The sequence below is a fragment of the Delphinus delphis genome, chromosome 1, assembly GCF_949987515.2.
Source record: "Delphinus delphis chromosome 1, mDelDel1.2, whole genome shotgun sequence".
In the NCBI taxonomy this organism is placed as follows: Eukaryota; Metazoa; Chordata; class Mammalia; order Artiodactyla; family Delphinidae; genus Delphinus; species Delphinus delphis.
The window spans coordinates 104365607-104386262 of record NC_082683.1 but is presented as its reverse complement, the minus strand read 5'-3'; the positions used below and the strand labels follow the sequence as shown (position 1 = coordinate 104386262).

Genomic DNA, 20656 nt, shown 5'->3' with positions numbered 1-20656 from the left:
GTGGCCAGGACACTTAGTCCCTATTCTTATTTGAATGAAAAGAGATATCCATGAGAAGTATTCCTGGCTTCTAGCCCCATCACTTTCTCCTTCCCCTCAGTGGGAACCAAGGTGACTGATGTGACTGCTGAGTCTGGAACTCTTTAGGACCTGCTTGTCTGCAGAAAGTGTACCATCTGGGCTCTTCCCACTGTGTGGTAAGCCCAGCAGAGGAGGCCTGCAGCTCTGGGAAGTCAGCTTATTTCAGGGAGTTCTAGCTCACTCCTTCAGCCTTCACACCTATGTTATAGTCTCCAGACACTTTTTATCAATAATAAAACTGGTATTTTGGTCTCTACTACATCGGTCTCCTAGGTCTTTCTTGGAAATTTATTCTGAGTTCAAATGAGGACAAGGGATGATATCCATTGGGCCATGCAGAACCCCAACAGGAGTCCTAGTGACTTCACTGTGTCAGCTCTGTGATATCACCGTCATCGGAGCCCATCATAGTTCCTCCTGATTCTTTAAGAAATGTCATTCTCACGTTGCAGTGTGAGAAGGTCACCACCCTTCAGCCTTTACTTATGGACCTGCTACTTTTCATTCCCATGTAATTGTGTCCCTCATTAGAAGTCTCCACCAAAGTGTGTGTGTGTGTGTGTGTGTGTGTGTGTGTGTGTGTGTGTTCATGTTATGGAGAAGAGTAGTAGACATATGGTTCTTTTGGAGTGGAAACACTGACAGATTTTGCTTCCAGGCATTGTCTCTGCAATGGGAGGGAAATTGTTTATGTCTAAATTGTTCTTCCTTCTAGACTTCTCAGAAATTATGTGGCCCAAATATAGCTTTGGGTGAAAGGGTCAATATATATTTACCTTTAACAGGCCTAGCCCCATGGTGTGATATCCAGCATTACCTGTGGGAGATTCCTCCTATAAGGAGGAGACAGTAACACCTTCTTGTTCCTGGGGGAAAATAGATTCCCTCGGCCTGACAATAAGTTTTGTCATGTGGTCTGTGTTCCTGGGTTCTGTCTGGCCCCTGCTAGAATGAAGACCTTTGAAGAAAGAACTCTACCTTTTTCAGCTTCCTGTTCTTAGATTTCTTTTCCTGTAGTGCCAGGTATATAAAGTAAAATAATAATCATTCATTTAGTTACAAAACATTGAACAGAGTTGACGAGTGGCAGAGAAGTTAAAAACCAGGACCTCGGGTGTGAGAAAGCCTTACCCCAACTAAGGGTGAGTCAGGTAGAGAAAGAGTGGGGAGCTAGTTTTAGATACTAACCGAGAAAGGAAGAAAGAGTGAATCTATAAATAGTCTTTGTTTGAAAGATTAAGGGCAATTTTGATTCAAATCTGAGATGGACTGCTGCTGGAAGACACTGATTTAGCTTAACTGTAGATTAGACATGCACACCCTTCGGGCCATCTGAGCTGGCTCTGCACAGTGGGTGCATGTCTGTGCTGCCTGGCTCCAAGGAGAAGGAAGACACCCAGCAAGTTCCAGAGGCATGAGCCTCAGGAAAGAAGGGCTCGCAGAGGATGAGCCCAAGCAGAGTGAGGTTTGGTTGAGAAAGGTCACTCAGTAGCAAACTGAGAGGTCAAATTACATCTTTGGTGATGGCCACCCCAATGGTTCAGTTCTTTACAAAGAGAAGACGAAGGGCATGAGGCTGAAGAGAAGCAGTCGTCTCTGCACTGAGTCTCATGGTTGAGAAGCAGCCTCGGGATGTCTATCTGTCCACGTGCCTGGGGAGCCCACTGTGCTCAGCTAGAGGGAGAATTGCCACTGCAGAGACCTTGCACTTGAAAGCGGATAGACAGAGGAGCATAAGGAAAGACGACTCTGTGGGTCTCAGCCCACATCTAAAGTGAAAACTTTGTCCCTGTGGGCAGTGGCTGCCAAGATTTTACCGAAAGCCCGAGTAAGCTTGGGAACTTTTATATAATTCCCAGCGGCTTCCTCCGAAGCAAACACAGACATAAAGAGGGGAGGATTAAAGTTATGACCTGTCAAGTGGAGTGAAGGTTCTATGAACTTGTTTTAGAGGTGCCGTGGACTCTGTGACCCTGGGTTCTCCTCTGTCAGCAACCTTCATCCTGTCTTGACCTTGGGATTTACCTGTACTTCCAGCTTCCATAGTATCTAAAACAACTGCAAGGGGGATTGTCCCAGGTGACATGGTTTCCTCCAGATGCTCCTTACTGGCCTGGTGCTCCAGGAGCCACTGCTATGGCTGCATGACAGTTTCCCCCTTGGAGTGGCCCTTCTGTAGTCCAGGGAGTTGCTGCAGCTTTTTTGGAGGGTGTCTTTGTCTCTGTGGAGTTCTCCCCTGGAGGCTTGAACAAGGACACTCAAGTTCCACAAGGCAGGGACTGTCAGAAAGGGCCAGTGGCAGGCCCTGTATTATGGGGAGGTTGGTTTACATGGGAAAGTAGTTTTAATAGGTTGCCCCTCACTAAAAAAACAATAGGGCCTGCAGCTTGAAGTGTAGGAGGCACTGAGTCTGAGCTAATTCTCAGAGTGTTTCCAGCAAGCACTGCTGTTTGCTGGGAATGTGGCTGGTGACAGTCTTTCCAGTGCCTAGTGTCCCTTACATGTGTCGGGGGATGGTGACCTAAAAATGGAGCCATTCGGTGCCTCACAGGAATGGATGTATTTACTTGCTGGAAGAGGATGCTTAACGAGGCTAAGACTTAACCCAAAGGAAGGACTCTCTACTGGTTGTGGGGAAAGTATTTGGGAGTAAAGATTTGTTTGTGATGCCTCCTCTTAAGCAGCTGCTGTCCCAAGGCCATGTTCACAGAGTGAAGAGCCACCTCCTTGGCACGATGGGAACTCCTGTCAAGGTCCAGCCCCTCCTCACAACACCCCACAAAGACAAGTATGCAGACAGAAAGAGGACTGTGAGATGAGGAATTAGAGTGCTGAAAGTTAACAGGAGGGAAGAGGAAAAAAGATTAGCCCCAGGGCCAGATCATCCTTGCTTAGATCCAAAAGAAACAGCTTTTCTCTGGGAGCCAAGGTACAGGGTGGGTCTCTAGTATCAATCTGTTGGTAGATTTCTCTAGTATAACTAAGTGTCTCAAATCTTGTCTACACCCTTATCTAGCTATTAAGCTGAACATACAAAATTTCCTTAGTTGTAGGTCAAAAACAGTAAGATATTAGCAATTTCATATAGTTCAACCTTGTAAATTTATTTCTAGGCATCAAATCATACGTATACAAATAATAGTAAGAATCATTTCATTTAGTATCTGTGGTCCAAGTTTTCTATTTTTACCTCTGAGTTGATCGGTATCGGTAAAGCGTTTCCCATTTACTGACGGTAAGACTGAGTACAGTGAGGTATTATTACCTTTTAGAATTTGCAAAGCCAGCCAGTGACAACATCCAGAGAATGAGGTCTCACTCCTCTGATAGGCATAGCTTGCCCTTGTCCACCTCCATTTCCCACTCACTCCTGAAGGCAAGCTTAGAGCCAAGGAGCTGACCACTTGCTTTCCTTCAACCAGCACAACTTTCCAACTATCTCTCTCACTTTCAATTTCTATATTTTCATTTGTTCTCCCTAGAGCCATTGGCTGTATTTTTCCAGCCAATCTCATCCTGCTCATTCCTGGCAGTCTCACTAGCCCCTGTAGACTGTGTATACTCTTGTTATCCCTGGCATGGGTGCTATTCGGCAGATCTATGGAAGTAATCAGTGCTGGACTCCCCTGCAGGCCTTGCCGCATCTGCAGTTCAAGGTAGCTGGCTCCATACTGGACTCCGGCAGCAGCATCCTGCCAGACTCCTCCTATTCATCCAGGCATTAGTTGTTTTTCATGTCCCCTGGCTTACGGTCTTTCAACCAGTATTTAACATTTTTCTCTGCCTTGTTATTTGTTCTCCCTCCTCTGTCATGAATCTTTTCCACCATTGTCCTCTTGGCCATGTGGGTTTGCCAGAGAAAGTTGGCAGTTGTTTTATTATCTATGGCTCTTGCCCAGGGATGGTGTCATCTAACAGATAGACGTCTGTTTAATGGCTAACATATTGGAATCTGAAATATCTGCAAGATAATGAGGCCTAAAGAGGCTTGAGGGACACGTTTTTTTGTTTTTAGAGGAGAGAATGAGAAATGAAATTAGGTAACGTAGAGGTCCTTCCACATTCAATCCAGAGCCAGGGGGCTGACACAGCTTTGAATCCCAGTGAAGGAAAAGTGTTTTCTCGTGTTACAGATCACAATCTGAGCAGATGGCGGGATTTCTTTTACTTGAGTTAGACCAATGGTCCTCACGCTTTCATTGTATTTTTCTCTCTTGTTTTGAAATATTTTGTCTTTAACCAATATGCATTTATTAAGTTACAATTAGGAGGGGATAATATCATTATCCCCATTTTACAGGTAGGGAGACTTTAGGCGTGAAAGGGTTATACAACTAGGCAACACTGCACTAGTAAGCGGCAGGGTTGCAGTTGGAACCCAGGCAGTCTGGCTCCTGACCTTGTGCTCTTAACCACTATGCTAATCTGCCCCTTGTGTGATTTAGTATTACTGAGTTAAAGTGAGGCCATGCCAGTCAAATGCAAAGAAACTTAATGTTTTAGGCAGCCTGCTTTGTGTTATCAAGGATTTTTATCGTACTTCTTGAGGCAGCGAAAACTCCCTATGGACCACCGTCGCTACCTATTCAGACTCCAAGTGGGGACAGGGTTCCCAAGTTGGGAATCACTGGGCAAGGAACAATTTTAACTCAACTCCAGTCATCTGTCCATTGGACACGTGTTCGTCCAAACCATTGTAAAGCACATAGTGACATCCAGTTCATCAGGTAGATATATTTATTGTACATCTAAAGCCAAGTTTTGAATTGATGGCTCTTTTGCCAGTTTGCAGACCTCCACTGGGAGGTCTTTAAGAATATCTCTGGACAATAAAAACCCTGAGGAATCTAAAGATAGGAGCGAATTCCAGATCCAGTGAAGGAGAGGGATGTGTGGAAGGTTTGACCTAACCTCAGTGGACCAACGACAGTCTAAGGAAAAGGATTAGAAAGTTGACACATGGTGATTAGATTTGCAAGAACAGTATATTCTGGTTTTGTGTCTTTTCAAATGTTGGAACAGGAGGAGAAAGAATAGGAGTTCAGGGGCATAGTATCGCCCATGGGATAAAATCCAAGCGCCTCACATGGAATAAATACCCATGGTGTCCGCCTGCCTCCCCCCACCCCTGGCCCCCATCTCATACCTGGAGCTCCTGTCACTCTGAACTATTTTCAGTTCCTAGAACATGGCTTCTCTTCCACACCTCCACGTCTTTGCATATACTATTAACTCTACTAAGAAAGCTCCTTCTGCCTCTTGTCTGTGTGGAAAACTACTGAGTGCCCTGTAGCATTAACCTTAAACAACTGGCCTTTTATGGAATCCCCCTTGAGTTTTCCAGGTATATTCAGTACATCTTGCTCAGTGCCTCATGGCATTGTCTACACATCTCCAGTGTAGCATCTATCACACAGTTCAGAAATTAGTCATTTACATGTTGTTATCTTTTTGTTGAGCAGGATTCTCCTTAAGGGTAAACACCCTGTGTCTTTTTTGCCTTTATATCTCTTGAACCTAGCACATAATTGTTTTCCTGATTGGATAACCCCTTTTTGACTTCAAGACCCCATCTCAGTAGACTTCCCTTAGTCCTTGACTGTCTTCTATTGAGAGATAACCAGTGATCTTATCAATCCCTAGCGTAGGTTCCTGTTGTTAACGGTATCACCAGCAAAGAGAGTCAGATGTCAGAATTACAAAGAAAATAAATGAAAGAAACATAAAAAATAATTTTCTATCTCAAGAGAAATAAAAAGCAGAAACTATGCATTGGTGTGTTACCTAACAGGTTCATGAATGTAGTTGTAATAATTATCATATGTTTGCTGAACTTCAAAAGGATGGTCCCAGCTTTTTTTTTTTTGTTTTTTTTGAATGAGAAGGTTGGAAGAATATTTCTTTGCACTTTGGCTATTTTTACAAATCAGTTGATCTCGAGGCATCATCAATTTGCAAAAGACCTCTTTGGCTTGCTTCCTCTCCTTCCTTTTCTCTCTCCTCTTCAGTACATTCTGTTGGTTTGGCCAGTGAGCAGACTGAAAAGTCTAAAGAGAAGAGGCCTGGAAATCAGAGAGGTGATTACAGCCAAATGACTTAACAAAGGGGGTTTGGATATGGTCTCTGTTGTCACTGGAGCAAACAGGGAAAAGTAAGCAAGAGGGGGACACTTGCCAATTTGATCATCTTTGATTGGAAACTTAAGAGATGACATCAGGTCTCTGGTGTTCAGCAGACCCGGAGAGGCCCACCATGTGGAATATGTTAATGACATGTGGTTACCTAACACCACTTTTTTTAATCTGTTAGACAATGAATTCACTTTTAAGAACCTTGAGATAAACTTTTATAAAACTGGGATACAGTGATGATGAATAAGTAAACAACGTGTTGCTCAGTATAAACTTTGAATAGACATCCAAGTGGCTGAAGATGTCAACAGGTGGTTGGCAAGGATTCTTATAAGAGAAGATGAGAGTATAAATGACTGTCCTCTGCTAGGGAACTCAGACTCTGTTGAAGGTCAGAAATTCCATGACCAGAAAAGAAGAAACCAAAGGAAAACTGAAACCTCTCTGGGACCTGAGTCAAGAAAGGCACAAACAGCTATACGTAGAAGCAATTCCCAAGTTACCAGTTCTAGAGGACGCTCTCTGTCTTCAGATTCTTGATTTGATACCAAGTTGTTTTCCTAAGATTTAGGCTTAGAAAAAATGATTGCTGGTTAAAGTTCAGGAAATTGTGACTCAGTAATAAAAATAGTAATAAATATTAAATAAATAAAAATAGTAATACAAATAATTCCTTGACTTATTAATTCAATGCCTATCAATTGAAGCCTTGTCAGGTAATAGGCATTGTGCTAAGTACTGGGAGGTGGAAAACCTGGTGGAGAGTGAATTAGCTAATACTTGTCTTGCTGTGGCACTCCACCCAATCCTGATAAATAGAATTAGTACTACTGAACAATTAGATCTATCCAAGGAAGCTTAATGGAGTTTGAGGACAAATAAGATGTGGCATATAGTAAACAAATAGGATTAATTTCCTAAAAAAGAGATCCACCCTGAATATATAAATAGATTCAGTAAGGTCCAGGATGAATCTATGAGAGAGAGATCCACAACAGATTAGTAAAGTGTGGTAAGGAATGTGTGGACTTAGCCATTAGATTTTGGTAGTCATCTCCCTCACCCAACTTCGTCACCAAAAAGACCCTTCTTGTGAAGACACCTGGACTGGATGGACCATGGGTGTGTCCATATGTGGTGTGTCACACATTGTGTTCTTAACAGTTAAGGAAGGTCTTCCTGATGAGGATGTGGAAAGTGTTTGGCACTCTTACCATTTACCCGTTGGTAATGGAACCAGAGGGAAATAGTTACCTCAGATACTTCAGCACAAGGTCAAAGAAAACTTTCTAACAGATCTGTCCCCAAACGAAATATTTTCCTTGGGAAATACTCAAACAGAGGCTGGATAACTCTCCATCTAAGATGGTATCATTAGATTTGGATAAACGGTCGCTATCCTATACAGCGTTGACTACTTAAATAAAATTATTAATACCTTTGCCATAGTCTTTTTGCCTGTTATGAAAATAAAATCAACGTTGATTTTGTATTCCCTTAATAAATATAACATTGGAAGTATATCGGTGTATTATAGCTACCTCACAGTCTTCTATCACTTTATTATGAAATGAGAAAGGACTGTTCTTTGTCCTTGAGCTAATATTTTGTCCTCATCACTGGTACATGTTGCTGGAAAGAATGGAATAGGAGGTGGAACAATAGAGAGCTTGCCATTTGCAGTGAGCCTCCCGTGCCATTAAAGGGAATCCTAAGATGTTCTGGTGAGCCCCCAACATTCCAAAACAGGGCAGTAAGATCTAAGCCTGGCCTATCTATTTTTTATATCCATCAAGGCTCAGCATGGCTTTATCTGCCTATCCCCTTATTATTCTGAGCTCCCTAATTGCCTGGACTCTTTCTTCCCACAAGTAGTTTCATGTACTGCATTCAGCGTTAATGCAGGGTGACTATGTGGAAATGTCTTCTATTCCTACTTTTAACAGATTAACAGCTAATAAACACCATGCAACACCCTCTCCTCTCAACCTCTTCTAAAAATACAGAGTTTAATTTGCCAACATTGGTGTATTTAAAGCCTCCAAGATTCCAGGGGAGACTTTAGAAAGTTAACTGTGCAAGTAAGGCCAGTTCAGAGAGGAAATTTTCCAACACAAAGAGCCAATCAGTGTATCAGCAGCTCATCACAGAAGAACCTCAGGGGACCTTATAGTCATTTATAAGGAAGGGCTATTTGTTCTCACTTAAAGTAAAGCTTCTCACTTTATTCTTGCTGTGCCAGACTGAGGAGAATGCTGGAAATGTATTACCTAGGGAGAAGAACAGGCAGCATAAGTTTCATCTCAAGAGGGAAAGCTTGTCTTTTCCAGGAAGGGACACCATGTTACTTTCCAGCAACTTTGCAATGAAAGGACTTATGCCACCTACTCTTCTCCACCCTCCTTCTCCTACCTTCCTCCACCCTAACTTCCCCTCTTTCCACTTAGCTAGAAGTGAAGCAGTTAGTTTTAAAGAGGAGGCAATAATCAGAAGCTGTGTCCAAAGCTTCAAACAAGGCACCAGCCAATATTCTGTTTTGAGGATACCGAATATCAGCAAGAATATGTCTAAGATAATCCAGATAGCCTGGATAATTATGTTAAAACACTGTTCGTCAACATCTCATATATATATATATACATATATATGATAGAGAGAATTTATTGAAGGATAAATTAGGCAGTGTGCACATAGTTCAATTAATGGGATTTCTAGTGTCAATGAAACAGAAGCCTTAAAGTAATACATTGGTAAAATACTGGATGTTTCCTAAAGTCCCAAGTACATGACTCTCAAAGACCAGTTTGGTTATTATATTACGAAATACAGATAAACATTTACAGAAATGTATTGGTCTTTTTGTTTGAGGTCTAGTTTCTGGGACCAAACCCTCTTTGTGCCCTCAGGTAGGTATTTCTTGTTGCAGCAGAAACTCAAGTATATTTGAGTGCTTACCTCTCCTATTTCTATTACGGTGCTTGTCTCTGTTTAAGAGGATTTAAGAAGCCTTTCAAGGCGCAGCAATATGACAGTTTCATGGACTCCACATACCCGGTGGTGGAGTTGACTCTGGGACAGGCTGTGTCATTGTTTTGTGGTAATGATGATCACATCATCCTGTGCTAGAGAAATGGTCAGTGCTACTCTCTGCTCAACTCTATTCATGCTACCAGTGACCTTGACCTTTAACACACTTAACATTTTTTTTCAAGCAGACCAAACCTTCTCTGAAGAAAGGTTGAAGTGAAATTCCGTCATAGCTCTGACTTGCTTGCAGATAATCTGAATTGGGTTAATTTCTTCTTTTCCTTGCAATCCAGCGGCATCTGTACCTGTGCTCTTCCAGACTAATTTACCCTGGTGGTGGTATCTCTCAGTGCCTGTGCATATACCGCTTCTCAGACAAACCACTTAAGGATTTTTTTTTTAAAAGTCCATGCATTTCTTGGGATTATTTACAACTTCCTTTGCTGGCTTTTCTCTGTGTAGAACCGGACTGGAAGCCATCATGGAGACTTATGCATTCTGGAGACCCCCTGTGCGCACGCTCACCTTTGAAGATTTCACCACCATGCAGAAGCAGCAAGGTAAAGCCCTGGGCAAGGCCTCTGCTTAGAGGCAGCGCTGGGGAGGGAATGGGAGCCGAACTGAATATAGCACATCTGGCCCCAAGCCAAGCCACGAGTTACACCGACTCTCCTGGAATGAAGAGAACTAGGTAGCTCCGTAAATAACCAAGGCATCACCACTTGTGCAAATAAGCAGGTTTCAGAGGCAGTGTTTCACCTGGCACCCCAAATTCTCTCTCCCTTCCCAAAAGCAAGGTTACGTAATGGTGGTGAAATGATTATTTCTGTCACTAAGCGTTCATGTAGCCCTTGGGATTTGGAGATCTTCATAATAATTTCATTTATTACTCATGGCAGCCTCATCGGTTTTCTTATTCTAGTTTGTAGATGAGAAACAACGTGGCTCCCGACAATGGGGATAAGTCGCTCAGGTCTGACAGTGGGGAGGGAGCTGCCGCAAGCCCCTCTGAATCTTGTAACTTGTGCTCTCTCCTTTTTTGCTGACGTGGAGCCACACCCATCTCAAGGGCATGGGCGAAGTGGACTTTTTCCTTCCATCGCTTTGTGCTTTTCATCCAGTTTCTAATCTCCCTTCTCTCGCAGCTCAGGTTGGGAAGCCTGTGGCCGTGTGTACAGATGGCTCATGGGCGGATTTCAACTCCTCTTCTCAGTCTAACCACTGGCTCTCCCAAGGCACAGCACCCATGCACCTGGGTACCCAAGTGAAAGCTTCCCAAAATGTCAGACACTTTGTGAGTTTTCCTCTCCACCCTCCTCTTGCCCCAAAGTGACAGGGATCAAAATTACAGATGGAGCTCCTTCTGTTCTGTCAAATGATTGCCATTAATAGAGTCCTAGTTTTTGAATTTGGGGCTTTGTGATGTAGGAGCCCCTTCTGGGACTTGATAGCACATTATAGTATATTCCCTTCTCAGGGAGGTTCTAGCAGTTTGCACACTAAATTAGGTTTTGTAACCTAAATTACTGAACTCCCTCAGGGTTTTAAGATGGAGATGGTGATTAAAAGCAGCGGCTCTGGAGTGAGGCAACTTGGGTTAGGCTCTTATCACTGTTCTGGCCTAGCTTGGTGACCTTGGCCAAGTCCCTCATCCTTTCTCACATTTAGTTTTCTCATCTGTATAGTGGGAGGATATAATAAAATTCTTGTGAGGATTAAATGAGATAATGCATTTAAAAACATAGTAAGCCCTCAGTACATGCTGACTGTCATTGTCATCATCAACATCATCACTGTCTTCATTCCCCTTATGTAACTAAGAAGAAAATGCACCAGGGACAGGAACTATTGCTGTTCTGATGAATAATTATTCAAAACATGATTAGACCATACATCTTCACAGGGATCCGGGGAGGCAAGTGATCCAGAATTTCCATCTCTTTTTTTAATAAGGGGAGGAGAAATGGAAGCCCTTCGTATGAAGCGACTTGCTCCTCATAATGCTGTCATAGAAGCAGGGTCCATATGTATTCAGGGTGTCACTGTGGCTTTGATGCCCTCGTGGCCCTTAAGAGGGCAGAGGTTTATGGAAGTCAGGAAATCTGGGCCTTCGTCTTTGATGGCCACTAACCCTCTATGTACCCTTGGCGAGTTACTTCTACTCTTGAGTCCATTTCCTCACCCCAAAGAGGGATGATTCTTTTTTGTGAAGAATTTAATATATAACATGCTTTATTTAATATATGCATTTATTATTATTATTATTTTTTGCGGTACGCGGGCCTCTCACTGTTGTGGCCTCTCCCGCTGCAGAGCTCAGGCTCCGGACGCGCAGGCTCAGCGGCCATGGCTCACGGGCCCAGCTGCTCCGCGGCATGTGGGATCCTCCCGGACCGGGGCACGAACCCATGTCCCCTGCATTTGCAGGCGGACTCTCAACCACTGCGCCACCAGGGAAGCCCCAATATATGCATTTGTAAATGCATTTAATATATTTAATATATAAACATGCTTTATAAATGAAAACGTGTCATGCAGAGACACTTACTTGACCCTATTTATTTCTGAGGTGGCTTCTTGCTCATCTGCCTTTGCTTGATGTGTTGGCTTTCCAAGCTCTAGCTAAGCAGGAGTTTGTATCACAGAGGCTGGTACGAGACGGTGGGCAGGGATATTGCCAGTTCCTGAGAGCAAGCATTGGTGGCGACATTGTGTTCACTGCTGTGTCCCCAAAATCTACTCCAGGGCCCAGAACCCAGGAAGTACTTAATGAACAATGAATGAGGTCACTTGGTGGCACTGTGGCTCAGGTAGGCAGGGTCACTATCTGATTAAATCTTGGAGCACAGCCACCTGAAATGTGCGTGGATACAGATGTGGAGTGATAGTTGTGGATGGCTACCTGCATTTCACCAGCATGTGGACCCACTGGGCAGGTGCATGCATGGGGAAGCTGCAGGGGAGCCTGCGTTGCTAAGGGGTACATCATAGCAGGTTTCATGGTGCTTCTATTGAAAATTTATTGATCTGAAGACTTCTTATTGACATGTGGGAAACAATGGTTTAAGAGACACTGAACTCTCAGACCAAAATGTCACTCTTATTCACTGAGTCCCTTTTTATGCTGATGGGGGGAAATGAGTGTGGAATTATTGGATACATATGGTGGTGAAATGGGGCTAGAGGAAAAGCCAAGACTCTATTAAATAGTTTAATTGGAATACAATTTTTGAACTATACACTGAACTTGATCCAGATTCTCATTATTAAAAAATATGTGGCTTGGTTTCTTGACGTTAGCAAAGGATGTAAAAGTAACAATACGCATTCTCCCTTCCTTTAAAAACTGAGTGTTCTAGTACCTCTGGACAGTATCAGTCATAAAATGAAGAAAAGAGACACAGCCATCTGTGTTGAACTGTTTTGTGTCTTAGAAGACGTAAAGAGTGGTGAGCGTCTAGTGGAAGCTTCAGTGGCAGACTGATTTTGTAGTAACTCCCTTTTGGTGAAGAGAGTATTGGCAGTGTTGACACCAAACCGAAGATCCAAAGTGACCAACCCACCCAGGTGTCCACATTACCTCATTGCTTCAAGCACATGAATATCTGGATGTCAAACACGTGGCCTTGGGACAGTTTTGTGCTGTTACTGCTACTGGACACTGGATCAGCCATTCTGCTTGAGTGAAGTTCAGGGTGCTTTTCCCCTCTTGCCTTTGCTGTCATTGTAATTTCTCTTTCATTGAGACCCATCTGTTGATAAAATTTCAAGGAATGTGCTTAGGTGAATTAGCCATGGTTTTAAAAAAGTCCAAATCCTTCTATTTTCAAAAACATATTGAATGGATGCTCTATAAAGTTGTTTTCTCTGATGAAGAATGCGTGGGATTCATTATCCTCTGCCTTTAACACAAAAGTAAACTGAGGCGTAGAGCAGCCTAGTAACATGTCTGCAGTTAAGTGGTGACAGAACTAAGTTGAGAACTCCAAAGTGGATCTCCTGCCTTACTGGGCACTTTCCTTTCCACCACACCTTCTTCCTTTTTACTTAACACACACACACACACACACACACACACACAATTAGCTCACTCATCCAATTGATGGCTTAGTGTCAGCAACTTGACTGTGAACTCTAAATAGTAGGTCCATATTTCATTTTTATGAAGTCAAGGGTATGGTTTTATTTTCAGACATCTTCATTTAGAATCAGCAAGGAGTTTATACTGTCGGAGAGTCTGGAGATAGGAATTATATTTCAGGAATGGCTTTTTCCTGAACACTACTTGTGGCAGGACAAAATGAGCTAAACAAGTAAGTTATGTTGGCAGAAGTGGAGTGAGGTGACACAGACGAAGACGTAAAAAGAAATAAGAGCCAAGTTCAATCCTGCTGTTCTGATGATATCCTGATGTTGCTGTGAGGTTGTTCTGATGATATATATATATATATATATATGTACATACAATGGAGCTATTTGCATAACCAAAACTGAGAGAGTTTTTGTGGGTGGCATCTCCAAGTGATCTGACAACTGTTGTGAGAAAAGGAGCCATCCTGGACCAGAACACCAAAGCGGATCATACGTCTCCATCTGTGGATAGAAGGAGACCTGCCATTTACAGAAGGCCTCCCTTCTCAACTGGTGGTAGACGTCACTAGATTTCAACACCTTTGCATCTTTTAATGTTTGTCAGGCAGTTAAAAATTAGGATCATGAAGGTCTCTGTTGGTGTTGGGATTTTCATCAGTTTGATTTGTGTTAATTAGAGGCTGGTCAGTGAAAGATAGCAAATACTGAGCAAATTCATAGTAGTAAAAAGATTGGGAATGGAGTCTTTGAACTACTGTGTGATCATTATAATGTTTCAAAGGTAGCCAACTTATGCTGATCTCGTTTATCCCTGAGACAAGGAATAATGCCTGTGAGGAGGTCTTGACAAGGAGGGGAGAGTATCTCAATTCAGTCTATTAAAGCAAATGGTTATTGGTTACATATTCTATTTGGGCCCGAAGTCCCTTATGCTCAATGCATCCAAAATGGAGTCCATGATTTACCTCACAGACTTGGCGCCCTCTCCTGGGGGAAGGACGCCACTATCCCTTAATCACCTTAGACGATTGCCTCCCACCTTACGCACCATATCCAACCTTTACCAGGTTCTTGATTCTGCCCACGTCTCTAGTCTCCCTTGCTACCACCCCACTCCAAGCCATTATCATCTCTCACCTGACTTCATTCTCGGGCTCCCCAGGGTGGTGACATAGCTACCAGCATCCCTGGCACCTGCATCTTTTTAGGCTTAAATCGGACGTCAAGGGTCATGTGCCTCTCTCTCAAGATTTCCAGCACAATCTCACTGAGCCTCACTGACTCTAATTGGGATACCATTGAATTAAGTACTGTGGCAGGGTGTGGGGATGCTTAGATTGTCCAGGCGTGCGTCACGTGCCTTCCCTGGAGGTACAGGTGAAGGGGTAAGAGTGGGAAAGGGGGTGTCTCTCAGTGGGAAAATGGTACTGTTGCCAGGAGAGAGGCAGATTAGTTCTAAATGACAATAACAACAGATGTAAACCGCAGCAGGAAAGGCAGTAAAACAAGTAGCAGAGAAAACAAGCAAGTTAATGGAAAGTGAAAAAGTGGGGGGTATTCCACCTAGGGAATGTGATAGGTGTGAAATAGGGCCATTGAAAAAGCAGAGAGACTCAGAACCCAGAGAACCAATGTGAACAATGAGAATGGGTGAATATATTAAAAGCTATTCTAAAGGGAAGAGGTTTGGATCTATGCATATCTTTAAATTTTACGGAGAAGGATGCACTAGGAATCTTTCTAGGATTGAAAGCACGCAATTCCCATTAGCACTATAATGTTTCACATTTGCATTTTGAGAAGGGCACTTATTTCAACGAAGGGGAATTCCTTAGTTGGGATGAACTGGGTTCTGATCATGAAACTTTATGGCCTCTGGGTTTATTCCCTGGGATCGGTCCATAGGGTGCTGACGTATCACCTCTTACCTGTTTGAAAGCCTTGAAGAAGGCTACTCAAGGACACACAGTGAATCAGCACTCCTCAGGGACAGATGCCATCAAGTTCTATGACAGAAGAGTGCGGTTCGTGGCACCGAGCAATTACACGGAGATTTATTCTTCGCTAGCCCAGATGGGGTTGTGTTTCACTGTGTTTCGATTTTTTTTTTTTTTTTTTTGGTGAGGGGGCGGAAAGCACAACAACATAAACCCAAAAGGGAACTGTACGTGAAAGCCTCCATGTTACAGTCTGGAAGTGATCAATCTAAAGATGCAAAAGTCAGCAGGTTTGGTATTCAGGATTTTCATGGTCACATTTAATTTGTCTTCATGGTACACAAGTCTATTCTAGGTTATTGCCCTTGTATGGAATCGCTGCTAAACACGTATTCTTTTTGGTCATTTTGACTGTTAGCTTTGGATATTGGAGCAAGTTAATGTTGAGTACGAATTTCGGGTACCTTCTCACTTTGGGCCATGGGTAAAATAGGATGCAGGGAAGTGCGGTGGTGGGGGATGGGTCCTGAGAGGCTGGAGAGTTTTCAGCTACTTAGAGCATTACATTTTAGTCACCTCTCAGATGTGGATTAAGACCTCTGAGGAGAGTGGGGAAGACACCAACCTACCTGTCTGTGTTCAGTTCCACTTTGCTTGATCTGATCTGAGAAGAGATGGAGACATGGGGCATCTGATTTCCATCCCAGGTGGGGAGTGAGGGGGCAGGGGCCGATAGTTTGGAGAGGAAACAGAGTTGGATTAGCCTTGGGGATATGGGCCCGGTGGGTGTCCAGTTCTCCATCATTCACAGTTCTGAAGGCTCCTGTAGCCTGTTACATCCAGGCAGTTGGCTGTGACATGATGCTGCCCAGAGTGTGGAGAGGCTGAGATGCTCGTCTCCATGGACAGAGGCCAACACCCCACAGCCATCCCCATTAGGACCCAAATGCCCTAAGATGCCTTTCCCCTTCCTTCACTTCTTCTTCACTGATAGAAGAGAAAAGAAAAGGAAACACATTTTTATGCCCGTGTGCGCTTTGTAATCTGTATTATTTCATCTGATTCTCAATACATACTTACAAGGTCAATATTCAAAATTCCATTTATTTGGAGAGGCTCACTTGCTAAGGTTCCGTATCAGTAAGACAGCTGGGATTAGTACTGGGCTTGTCTGACTCTGTAGTCCACATTCATCCATTTAATGAAGTTTAAATCCAGACTCGTAGAGCCTTCCGGACCCAGTGAGCACAGAGGGGAATAAGGGAAAGAAGAGAAGGCCACGCAGGAAAGGGAGGCCTGCTTTCCTTTGAGAGGCAGCTCTGACCCCTCTGTATCAGAGTGGCCTGGCCTCCCGCTCGGCCCTGGCTCTTCTAGGACGAGAGGCCTCTACGCAGCTGTGTTGAAATGCACAGGGAGGGCAGCCTGCCTCCTTCTGCTTATTTAGCACTTGGCCGGCACGCCCAATCTTGTTTAACAGCTGACAAGCTGTTAGATCGTAAGAGAGTAAAGACTTCTCAGTATCTCGGTTTGCTTCTCTGCATAAACGAGTGCCATAGTTTCTCTCTCTGTGTGGACTTTGAAAAACGGCTGTTATCTGTACTGAGTATTTTACGTGCACAAGAGCACTTCTTCAAAGGGAATGGAAGCCATGTGACCTTCTCCTGGGCAGGCTTGCTCTCCCTCTTCAAACACTAGCTCGTATGGGCACTCTCTCCCCCTGAAGCTCAGCAGGCTACCAAGTCTCATTTCCAGTGAGTGTCATTTGAAAGCCAAAGCAAGCTGACTACAAACTTTTTAACATGTGCCTCTCATCTGCTCAGCAGAAATCCCTGTAACTTGTTAATAGTTCCCGTCTTATTTTTTTCTAGTGAAACCAATTGAGGCCTTAAATCAGTACCATTCGTTCCATCTTGGGCCATCCGAGAAAACCATTTAGGGTTGTAAAAAGTCATCTGCTCCATCTTGCACTTCCTGCTGCAGGGCTAGGGCTCGGGCCTGATGGAGCATACCTATCACGGGACGGTACAGCGTGCTGAACAGGGGGTCTCCTCCAGGACCACATAAACACCAGATCTGGGAGGGCAAGGACGGACTTTCAAAGAGAGGAGACTAGATACACATCCCATAAAACACAAATCTCTTTACAGCTGGAGTTGAGTTTCTCTATTTGTGCCGTAGCACTTATTTCACTGAAGTGCCTGGCATTTAGGGTGGAAGAGGGAGAAAATGTGGAGGACGCCTCAGAGAGGAGCCCCACGCTGGCAGCAAATGAACCCCTGAGCTTCGCGTTAAGTCACCGTAGGCTAGGCTGTTCAGTGGTACAAAAACAAGAAGTGTGTTTTCCATCATCCTTCTTAGCTTTCCCCTTCAAGAACTTCCTCGTGCTTAAATGATTCCTCGGAAAGTACTTGTTACTGGCCATTCACACTTTAGCGGAAATTAATCAGACATAAACTCTGAGAAGGACAGAAACTGAATCCTATCAGTTGGAGCCCTTGTTTCACAGATGAGGAGATTTAAGACGTGGCCTGCCTTGCCTGTGGTCAGGAGCTGGCTGGAGGCCAGAGAACCTAGAATCAGGCTTGATGCCCTTCCTTCCATGGTCAGTGCTGCCTTACTTCTCCAACGGCATTTACAATGTTGGCCATATCTCAATTTGTGCAATAAAAATCTTTTTACTTCTCTTAAGGGAATTTAAGATATAGACAAGAAACAGAGAAGGAGAATTTCCTGAAATGATTCTGAAATCAGGAGCTGTTTAGATCTAAATCCAGTTCTACCTTGGAAGTTCATTGGGGAAATTCTTTTGACCAAGCAAGAGATGATATTGGTTGGGCTTTGTGAAAACTTTAACTCTGAAAAAAACCATTAACAAGAGCTAAATTTGTATTTCTACAGCCAAAACTGCTACGATATCTGTGGAGGTAGGCTAAGGCTTTTTGGTTTTTTTTTCCTGTGCTAAAAATTAGCTTTGGGTTTCTCTTTGAGATATCTGCCTCTCAGCTTGCACACCTGGACCTTCCTCCCTGGTACACTGTGGATGGTTTCTTTGTATCCCTATATTTCTGGAATCCTGATGATTTTATTCACATTTTTTCTCACTGTTAAAAACCTTATTCCTGCTCCCTTCTACTTAAAAGTTCCTTTCCCCTTGTATAGCAGCTCATGTTCTAGGACCCCCTGCATGAGTTGTGGGTGACCTAAAGGACAAGATGCTCCTTGAGAATCACAGCGCTCGTCAATTCTGGGCAAGTCCCAACCTTGCCCTGATAAGAGAAATTCCATCATGGGAGACTCCCTATGGAAGACAAAGTAGCTGCCCATTCTGGAATTCACAGGAAAGGTCCAGTAACCCTGACACTCACCACTGCCTTCACCTTCCAGTAGATGAGACAGGAAGTGGGTGCAGCACTGCTGCTCCCCAGCCCAGTAAAGGGGAGGCTTGGGAAGGTCATTTTTGACCTTCTTAAGTTACCTGAGAACACATTTGAAGTAGACTGGGTTAAACTGGCCCTTTGTCTGTTGGTGCATCGGCCACCAACCCAGTTTTAATATCCCCAGGTTATTAGAACAACTCTCTCAAATACAAATTCAGGTATTTTAGGAGATAAAAGGGACCTGGACATCCTCTAGCCAAAGAGTGGTCCTTGGACCAGCAGCCTCAGTATCATCTGAGAACTTGTTGCAGATTCTCGGGCCCTGTCCCAGACCTACAGAATTCGAAACTCTGGGGTAGAATCAGCGATCTGTGTTTTAACAAGCCCTTCAGGTGAGTCTCATGTCTCAACGGTATTTATGTTTTATTTTTCAGGAGGCAGCACAGGCACTTCCCCAACCACCTCCAGCACTGGGACACCATCCCCTTCAGCTTCTTCTCATCTTTTATCTCCATCCTGTTCTCCTCCAACATTTCATCTGGCCCCCAACACTTTCAACGTGGGCTGCCGAGAGAGCCAGCTGTGTAACCTAAACCTCTCTGATTACCCACCATGTGCCCGAAGCAACATGGCCGCCTTGCAGAGCTACCCAGGGCTGAGTGACAGTGGCTACAACAGGCTCCAGAGTGGCACTGCTTCAGCCCCTCAGCCCTCCGAAACCTTCATGCCCCAGAGGACTCCATCCCTGATCTCAGGAATACCTACTCCTTCCTCGTTGCCTAGCAACAGCAAGATGGAAGCCTACGGTGGCCAGCTGGGGTCCTTCCCCACTTCCCAGTTTCAGTATGTCATGCAGGCAGGCAATGCAGCGTCCAGCTCCTCATCACCACACATGTTTGGGGGCAGCCACATGCAGCAGAGCTCCTACAATGCCTTCTCTCTCCACAACCCTTATAATCTATATGGATACAATTTCCCCACTTCCCCAAGGCTAGCTGCAAGCCCAGAAAAACTGAGCACCTCTCAAAGCACTTTACTCTGTTCTTCTCCTTCCAATGGGGCCTTTGGAGAGAGGCAGTACCTGCCTACAGGGATGGAGCATGGCATGCACATGATTAGCCCCTCAGCCAATAATCAGCAGGCGACTAACACCTGTGATGGCCGGCAGTATGGGGCCGTCCCAGGCTCCTCCTCCCAGATGTCCGTTCACATGGTCTAGTGGCCAGTCCTAGCACCACCGAGCCTACAGCAGCCAAGGCCCCAGAGTCTCCATGGGCAGATCCTTCTCTTTGGGAGCCCAATGCCTTTGAAAAACAGGAACTGTGTATTATTATTATTATTATTTTTTTACTGGAGGAGGAAAGCACATACCCAAGAACAAGAGACATTTAAGCCACTGAAGGATACTTGTGGTGGAATCATCTCTAACTCAGTGGCCATTCTCTTGCCTTCCCAAATCTTAGTTTTATAAAGCATCGTCTCCCCAGAGTGGCCTTTGAAGAAACTGAATAATCATTTTATAATAATGTTAAGGGAGATGCTAGCATGTAGCAGTCATGAAAATTACCCACACACGAATACAGGTCTATACATACATACATACACACATCATATGTGCATACATGCATACACACATACATATATATTCATACACAAACTCATCCATACACAAACATACATGCACACGGACTCGGAACTGGGTGAACTCTGTGGAGGGAAGCCCAGCATGGGTGCTTTCACCAAAAATGTGTCTAGGTACAACAGTAGATGGACTGGGCCAGCAGTAGCTGCCAGCGTTGCTCCTCTGCAGCTTACCCTGTTTCTGGAATGAACCGTGTATCCTGGAACCCCTTCCGGTCAGTGAGGGTGGAAAGACATCAGTACTACAACTGGACCGGGCTTCCTGAGAAAGATTGCTTTTGAACATTGGCTCTCTTCAACTGGTGTGCGGTCATTGATGTTCCCAGTGGTGCCTGTGAAAAGGGGAGTAAGAGCAGATGAAAGAGAGAGA

At 44.2% G+C, this 20656-nt stretch overlaps 1 protein-coding gene across 1 annotated transcript in view; it reads left to right on the top strand.

Moving 5' to 3' along the window:
• The window catches only part of TBX15 (T-box transcription factor 15), a 101672-nt gene extending 81405 nt beyond the window's left edge, over positions 1-20267 (top strand). Inside the window, exons 7-8 of the mRNA XM_060007088.1 lie at positions 9702-9799; positions 19080-20267. Coding sequence (XP_059863071.1) covers positions 9702-9799; positions 19080-19864 — 883 coding nt within the window. The 3' untranslated portion in view covers positions 19865-20267. The remainder of the gene's footprint in view (positions 1-9701; positions 9800-19079) is intronic.
• Positions 20268-20656: the final 389 nt, after the last annotated feature.